This window comes from Elephantulus edwardii, unplaced genomic scaffold (assembly GCF_000299155.1).
Source record: "Elephantulus edwardii isolate Elephantulus edwardi_28Jun2011 unplaced genomic scaffold, EleEdw1.0 scaffold00015, whole genome shotgun sequence".
Classification (NCBI taxonomy): Eukaryota; Metazoa; Chordata; class Mammalia; order Macroscelidea; family Macroscelididae; genus Elephantulus; species Elephantulus edwardii.
Genome location: NW_006399765.1, coordinates 16927916 through 16936482, shown reverse-complemented (window position 1 = coordinate 16936482; position 8567 = coordinate 16927916). Strand labels below are relative to the sequence as shown.

At 51.3% G+C, this 8567-nt stretch overlaps 1 protein-coding gene across 1 annotated transcript in view; it reads right to left on the bottom strand.

Annotated features, from left to right (window-relative positions):
- The window catches only part of L3MBTL1 (l(3)mbt-like 1 (Drosophila)), a 38067-nt gene that overhangs the window by 28509 nt on the left and 991 nt on the right, over positions 1-8567 (bottom strand). Inside the window, exons 3-9 of the mRNA XM_006881720.1 lie at positions 6147-6292; positions 5785-6011; positions 5173-5314; positions 4099-4249; positions 3841-3964; positions 3134-3215; positions 2747-2752 (exon numbers count right to left, since the gene is read on the bottom strand). Of these exons, the coding sequence (XP_006881782.1) occupies positions 2747-2752; positions 3134-3215; positions 3841-3964; positions 4099-4249; positions 5173-5314; positions 5785-6011; positions 6147-6292 (878 nt within the window). The remainder of the gene's footprint in view (positions 1-2746; positions 2753-3133; positions 3216-3840; positions 3965-4098; positions 4250-5172; positions 5315-5784; positions 6012-6146; positions 6293-8567) is intronic.

Genomic DNA, 8567 nt, shown 5'->3' with positions numbered 1-8567 from the left:
TGACGGTTTTCTCTCCTAGAATGATTTATCTGTCTCTGTCCTGCTAAGTTCTTAATAAAAGAGTGTTTAAAAAAAAAGCGTCATGATACCAATCCAAAAGCAAGTGGTTCAGACCCACTAGGTGTTCCATGGGAGAAAGATGACCAGTCTCTTCCCGTGCAATTTACATCCTCTGAAAACCTGCTAGAGGGTCAACTTTGGGTTGGTTCTCACTGGAGAGCACATAAAGACAACTCTATCATTGCCTTTGCTAAGCACAGAAGTTACAAAGATAACTGATGAAACAGTTTGAGCTCTGTGTTCATGGAGTTTGTCTTAAACTAAGAAAAACTGTTCTTTCTCTTGGGCTTGGATCAGGCGGCAGCCAGGTTCTGTCGCTCAGCCACGGCCAAAATCAAGGCTCGGGACCTTCGCGGCAAGAAGGAGGAGGAGGAGCTGTTGAAACAGCTGGATGATCTGAAAGTCAAGCTTTCCCAGCTGCACGTCGCCAAAGTGACAGGTGGTGCGGCTTCTAAGCTCTCCAAAATCCGAGTTGTCTGAAAATCCTTTGCCGGTGTTCTCACTGTTATTAACCAGACTCAGAAAATCCTATAAGGGCAAGAAGTACAAACCCCTGGATCTGCGGCCCAAGAAAACACGCGCCATGCACTGAAGACTCAAGAAGCACGAGGAGAAACTGAAAACCAAGAAGCAGCAGCGAAGAGTGCCTATACCCACTGCGGAAATATGCAGTCAAGGCCTGAACTTCTTAAATAAAATACAAAACGAAAAAAAAAAAAACAACAAAAAATAAAAAATGGGAAAACTAACAATAAATAAACATCAACCTGGTATCTTGTTAAGTGCGGTCAAGTCACTTGTGACTCATAGCAACCCTATGTACAACAGTTCTAAACCCTGTTCTATCCTGTGACAATCTTATTGTCTCTAACACACCTACACCCATTACCATACTCACTGAATCAATCCATCTTATCAAGGGTCTTCCTCTCTTGTGGTGTCCCTCCACCATCCCAAGCATGATATCTGCTCCAAAGACTGGTCCCTCCTTGCAACATGCCCAAAGTATGTCAGACGAAGCTTCAGAATCATTTCCTCCAAGGAGTAGCCTGGTTTCACCCTCTCTAGGGTGAACCTGTTTGTTCTCCAAGCATTTAGGTGATTAAAAATGTGACAAATGCTAAATCGCTCTAGCTAAAAGATGTCACATTGGAATGTGAAGGCAATGGAGCAGGCTGGAGGGCCAGAGCTAATGGTGAGTGATCTTCATTCCACTTTTATTAGAACTGTAGGGTAAGACCATAGTCTTCGCAACTGCTTGCTATGCGTCAGAGAGCTGGGCAATGACTAGGGAGGATAGAAAGAGAATTGATGCCTTTGAACTGTGGTGCTGGAGAAGAGTATTGAATATACCATGGACTGCCAGGAGAACAAAAGGGTTCATCCTAGAGAGGGTGAGACCAGGCTGCTTGGGGGCAAGAATTCTGAGGCTCCGTTTGATAAACTTTGGACATGCTGCAAGGAGGGACCAGTCCTTGGAGAGGGACATCATGCTTGGGAGGGTGGAGGGATAGTACAAGAGAGGAAGACCCTGAATGAGATAGATTGATTCAGTGACTGAGGTAATTAGGGTAGGTGTGTCAGAGACAGTAAATTTGGCACAGGATATAGCAGGTTTCAGGGCTATTGTACACAGGGTTGCTATGAGTCGCAAACACCTCAGGAGCACATAACAATAACAAATGGTAAGAATCAAAGGCCCCAAGGAGCTCTGGTGGCCTAGTGGCAAGAAGCTGCACTGCATTCCCAGAGGTTGTTATGTGCCGTTGAGTCGCCTGCGACTCATAGCGACCCTATGTACAACAGCCCTAAACTCCGCTCTGTCCTGTGCCAATCGCACTGTCTCTGACACTCCCATCCCAATTATCCCAATCACTGAATCAATCCACCTCATAGAGGGCCTTCTTCTCCTGCACTGTCCCTCCACCCTCCCAAGCATGATGTCCCTCTCTAAGGACCGGTCTCTCCTCACAACATGTCCAAAGTATGTTAGACGGAGCCTCAGAATCCTTGCCTCCAAGGAGCCACCTGGTTTAACCCTTTCCAGGATGAATCTGTTTGTTTTCCTAGCAGTCCATGGTATTCTCAATACTCTTCTCCAGCACCACAGCTCAAAGGCATCAATTCTCCTTCTATCCTCCTTGGTCACTTTCCAACTCTCTGATGCATAACAGGTGATTGCGAAGACCATGGCCTGTATCAGACGCACCTTAGTCTCCAGAGAGACACCACTGCTCTTCAGCACTTTGGAGAGGTCCCTAACAGCAGACTTTCCCATTGCAATGCGCCTTTTAATTTCCTGGCTGCTGGTGCCAAGACTGTTGACTATGGAGCCAAGCAAACTAAAGCTGTGTACAATCTCAATCTCTTCACCATCCATCCTGATGCTGCCGATTGGTCCAGTGGTGAGAATCTTTGTCTTCTTGACATTGAGCCTCAATCCATATTGCAGGCTGCAGTCCTTGACACTCTGCAGCAGGTGCTTCAGGTCCTCCTCAGTTTCAGCAAGCAGGGTTGTGTCATCCTCATAACGCAGATTGTTGATAAATCGTCCACCCAATCTTGACCCCACATTTCTCCTCATAGAGCCCAGCCTCCTGGATAATCTGTTCTGCATAGAGGTTGAAAAGGTATGGAGATAGGATGCATCCCTGGCGTACGCCAGAGTTACGCGGTTGGAATCCACCAGATGCTCTGCTGGAGAAGGAGGAACAATCTCCTCCTGTACCAGTCAGATCCGATTTGAGAGTACACACACACACACAAAAGAATAAGAGGCTCCAACAAGAGAGTTGGAACAATGTAGTCTTGCTCATACTATCAAAGGAGAGAAATGCTTGTGATCCCAGGGAAGCCTGCTTAGTCATGGCCTTGGCAGTGGGACTGAGAAACACACACATAAACACACACACACACACATGCACAAGCCAGAACACTACACCTTCCACTTCCTCTCACGCATGTACTAGTCTACACATGCACATCTCCATCATAACCATGACCGTTACTCCCAGCCTCACATCCTATTGTATATACACACCTCACACAAATATATACACACAGGCCACCATACCGGGCTGGCTGCTGCTCCACTCCTCACTCTCTGGGGTGCTGGTGATGGGCTGTTCCTCTGGATCCTTTTCTTCTTGCTTTTCCTGTAGAAAGCAAGCCTGATCCCAGCTTTCGGTCCATGCAGGCCGGGCAAAAGCTCTGGTCTGATATCTGGCCTCTGCCTGGATCTCTGGCTACATGGCATTCTGCCCTCAGTGCTTAGAACTGGCAGGAACACGGCTGCAGAGGACAAGCCCCTACCACCTGGGCCCAAACACACAGCCTCGTTACAGAGTGTCTTCACTCCTGGGTAGGGAATCTGAAGACACCGGCATGTGTCCTCTGTTGATGGGATCTGCCTCCTAGAATCTTCATGCACTGTGTCCTCCATCTCTCAGCAGCCAGACTCCTGTACCCTCTGGTCTCTGCACGAGCTGTTGGACACCAGTAATGACGCTTTCCATCTCCTGCACATCTACCCTGGCTGCCAGCTCATGTGAGTTTGGCTTGGCTTAGATGAGAGTGTCCAAAAAAGCAGGACAGTGATTTATTCCCTTCCCTCCACCCAGGACCAGGACTTGACTGAGGATGGGCCCCCAGCTGATGACAGATAACTCATTGTGGTTCTCTGTCCCTCTCTCTCAGATGACCTGGACGGATGGAAGGGGCAGTGGGAATCACAGCATGTCCTCTGGCCACCCCGCCCCCTTCTTCTCCGCCCCTTCCTACCATGACCTCTGGCTCCGAGTCCTCCTCTGATGGGCTCTGGTATTCCCTGCACTTCCGCTTCTTCATGGGTTTGAGCAGTTCAGAAGTGCTGGTGCCGCCTGAGGAGTTCTCCACTATGACTGACCTGAGAGGGAGGGGCAGCCTGAGGGAAAACCCACCTGGCCCAGCCCACCCAGTCCCTCTCGGAAGCCCCAACAGGGATGGGCCTTTAGGGAACTACAGTGGGGACAAGTAAGGCTGTGACTGGCTCCCCCTTACCGCTCCTGGAAGAGCTGGGAGCAGCCATCGTTTGAGGATCCAAGGTCTGGGCTGGTGACGAGCTGGGGTCCGCAGGCCTGGCACTGACAGGCGGCATCATCCTCTGGAGGGTCCTGAGAAACATTTTCTGGAGGGTCCTGTGGGAGGTCCACTGTGGGAACCAAAAGGATCTGAATTTTCCCACACATCACGACCAGACCCTTAAATTCTTGTTCCCACCTGCTCAGGTTGCCAACTGGCTCAGCTGCTATAGCCAGCCCCCCTTCAGCACCACCCCCAGGGCCATACCTCAGAGCTACACCTGGCAGAAACTCCTCTGGCCCGGCCCCATCCCTCTGACTCCTCAGACCTCAACCTTTGCCCTAGGAACCAGCTTGGGACTTGGGGAAAGGAACTCCATTGTGTGAATATACCACAGTTTCTCTATCCATTAGTTTGTTGATGGGCACTTAGGTTGTTTCCAACTCCTTGCTATTGTGAACAAAGCCGCAATAAACATGGGTGTGCACATATCTTTTTGGATGTCAGTTATGGTCTCTTTGGGGTATGTTCCCAGTAGTGGAATTGCTGGGTCAAATGGTATTTCTATTTGCAACTTTTTGAGAAAGGGCCATACTGCCTTCCACAGTGGTTGCACCATTTTACACTCCCACCAACAGTGAATAAGGGTTCCAGTTTCTCCACAACCTCGCCAGCATTTGTTGCTTGTTGTTCTGTTAAATTTTGCTATTCTGACTGGGGTAAGATGATAATTTCATAGTTGTTTTGATTTGCATCTCTCTAAGAGCTAGGTAGGGATTTTGAACATTTCTTCATGTGCTTTTTGGCCATCTGAATGTCTTCTTTGGTGAAGTGTCTGTTCATATCCTGTGCCCATTTTTCTATCGGATTATTCACCTTTACCTTGTTGTGGTGCTCAAGTATTTTATAAATTCTGGATGTAAGTCCCTTATCTGATATGTCGTTACCAAATACTTTTTCCCAGTCTGTGGCTTCCCTTTTTACCCTGTTGGAGAAGTTTTTCGATGTGCATTGGGATTTGATTCTTAGAAGGTTGGGGAGAGGAACTCATACCCGGCTGCTGGTGGGCTGGCTCGCCACCTCCCGCTGAAGCCTCGCCCTGCTCATATTCAGCCAGTCCTTCCTGCCGCAGCTCGGGGCTCTGAGGACGCTCCGCTCCCACCATGGCCAGTGGCGCGTACTCGCTGAGCCGGAACTGGAGCGCACGAAAAACGCATCAGAACGGTGGTCCCAGGGCCCACCTGAGCATCTCCTCGCCTCAGCCACGCCCCCAGAGACCCAAAGCCCAGGCCACTCAATCCAAACCCCGTCCCCGTTCCCCATTCGTCCTCAGGTGCCCTAGTGCCAAGTCCGCAGGACACATCCCTCCTAAGTCCTGAGGGTCCAGCAACCTGCAAGCTTTCGCTTCTGGGCATCCCGCCCAAAGCCACGCCCCCAGATCTCCATCTCCTCCCCTCCACGCCGTTAGGACCGCAAGTGCCTGGTCCCACCCCAAACTACCTCACTCCAAACCACACCCCCAGAGACCCTAAGTCAGGAATCCCTCCCTGCAAGTCCTACCCTAGGATCACATCTCAGCTCCATCTCAGGCTCCGCCCCTGGCTCCCTAGGCCCCGCCCCACTGATGCAGGCGGCAGGGTCCAGCCAATCCCTGCAGGCACTGACCCGCAGGCTGCTCCCAGGAGGTGGGGCCGCAGCCTCGGTCCACTCTAGGAGACGCACGGTGCTGGCACTGGAGCTGGCTGTAGGCCCCGCACTTAGCTGGGGCAGCACGGTGGCCGTGACGGGTTCGCTGCCGGCTGGCCGATCCGGGGCACCCATATGGATTGGCTCTCGGGGGAAGCAGGACACATCTAGGGTGCTGCTGGGCAGACTGAGGGTGGCCGAGCTGGCTGCAATCACAGGGACAAACACAGGTGAGCCTGGTGGCTTTGCCCCAATCCTGCCCAGCATGTCGGGGCAGGCGAAAGGAGACATCCTTTGCCAAGGAAATGCCCCTCCGCCCTAAGACCCTTGGCTTGGCCCACCTGGGATGATGAAGGCGGTGGTGGGCAGGTGAGGGCCTGAGCCTGAGCTGTCTCTGGCCACCAGGTGGACGCTGACCTCCCCTGTGGAGGGCCCCTTCAGTGTCCTCAGCATCTCCATTTCAGCGTGCCCCTCCATTCTGGAAGATCTACAAGCAGAACACAGCCCTCAAGGAGGTCAAGGGTGGAAGGGGGCTTGAGGGGTACTGGCCACCCCCAGCCTAGCCAGCAACCTGCAGAGGCAAAACACCTCAGTCTTAAGAGATTGGAGGGTCTCCAGAAACTAGCCTCAGGCCTGGCTCCTGGCTCCACCCAGGCTTGCCGTTAGGGCAAGAATATAATTTCCTCCTTCTGTTAAGAGGCCAGGGAGCACTGGTGGCCCAGCATAGGGAGAGGAAAGGGCGATGTCCTCCCATGCAATTTACAGTCTTGGGAACGCAATGGAGGATCCACTATGGTGGGTTCTGACTCGACTTCCAATAAGGGAGAGGGATGAGGGAGTGAGTTCAGAGGCTGGGAAGGTGGAAAGTGAGAGACCTCGCTGCTGGGGAGGTGGCTGATGGCAACCGTCCTCCAAGTTCCTGCTCTCGGCATTGAAAGCCCTCAGCCAAGGGAGCCTTCCCAACTTCCTTCCTTCCTTCTGGACACAAATGACTAGTTCCTACAGGTACAAAGGGCCTCCCACTCCTTTGCCTCGGGTTTGAGACCCCGGAAGGGGGTGATGGAGGGGTTAAGTGCTTAGCTAACTGAAAAGTTGGCAGTCTGATGCCACCAGCCATCTCTTGGGAGAAAGATTAGCTGTACAAAGATTAAAAGGAAAGCAAAACCCTCAAGCTCACTGCTACACTTCAGAAGTGATTCCATAACTGATTCTGCAAGGAGATTGCCTGTCTCCCTCAGCAGTCACTAGTGGATTCAGACATGGAGAGAGCCAAGGCCTTTGAGTTAGCAGCCTAACTCCCCATAGACTACAACTCCCCTGCACAACAGATTTGGAAAGCCCATGGGGCAGTTCTACAGTTTTATTGACGCGTGGTGAGTCAGAAGTGACTCGCTGGTAATGAATGGATTTGGGTTTTGGTACCAGGGACGAAGAGCTTCCATTTCAACTCCAGAATTCCTCAGTCGGGGCTACACTTCTCCTTCTGCCACTCCTGCTGTCCTCACTCCCCAACAGGTGACAATCTCTAAGCACTTTCCAACAAAACTCCTACATCTCCCTCTAAAAAAAAAATTAATTAATTTAAAAAAATCTCCCTCTCAAAAAAAAAAAAAAATCTCCCTCTCAGAGCTTTTCCAAAGAGCCCAACCTAAAACAATGACTCAGTACCCTGTGGCACATAGTAAGTGCTCAATAAAGATTTCTTAAATGAATTATCTTCGTGTTTATTTTGGCCCCACTTCTCTCCCCTGCTCCATCCCATTACCCCTCAAAGCCTTGTTCAAAATTGTTATTGTTGTTATGTACCAATCGGAACAGACTCATAGCTGACCCTCCAGAGGTTTTTCAGAGGCTGTAAATCTCATGGGAGGAAACTGCCCATCTTCTTCCCACAGAAGAGCTGGTGGATAGGAGCCGTGTGCATTTGGTGTGCAGCCCAGCTCCTTATCACTAGGCCACCACAGAGTAATGACCAATAAAAGCTCTCCTTTCAGGTGTTGAAGGGAGCTCTGGTGGTCTAGCGGAAAGAGTTGAGCTGCCTACCCTAAGGTGGGGGGTTCGAATCCACCAGCTGCTCCTCCGGAAAAAAGATGGGCAATTTCCTCCCAGGCGATTTACAGTCTCCAAAAACCTGATGGAGGATCAGCTATGGATCATTTCCCACTCGAGGGCAATGGGATTTGAGGTTCAAGTGCTGGGTGTGGAGACAGAATCCCTCGCGACCCCAGTGCCACAAACTTGAGGCCTCGGCCCCGCCCCCGCCGCAGCGGCCAGGACGCGGGAGCGGCCACCGCAGCCCAGCGCCCCAGGTTCGAGGATCCGGAGGGGCCGCCCGCTTCGCGGTCCTCCGAGACCGGCTGAGACCCGGGCGGGCGGGGCTGCCACCGACCCATCAGCTCCGCAAAGCGGTTACTTTTTAAAACGCCAAAATGGCGGATTTTTTTTTTTTATTCTTTCCCTTTGGGAGGGGAGAAAAAAAAATCTCCGTTTTCCATATCAAAATAAAAAATTTATAATAGGAAAGAAAAAGTTTGCTAAATGATCCACTTCCTAAGAAAACCAAAAACCCGCCCTGGACATCCTCCCTTCCATTAATGAAAAACTCTTAGGTGATTGCATTTCTCTTAAAAAAAAGCAAGTTAAAGGAAATAAGAGAGCCGATCGCGGCCAGCAGAGCCGAGGCGCCGGTGCAGAGCCCGCAGCCGCCCGCCCCGCTCCCGCGATCCGCCCCGGCCCCTCCACTCGGCTTCTCCGGAACATCC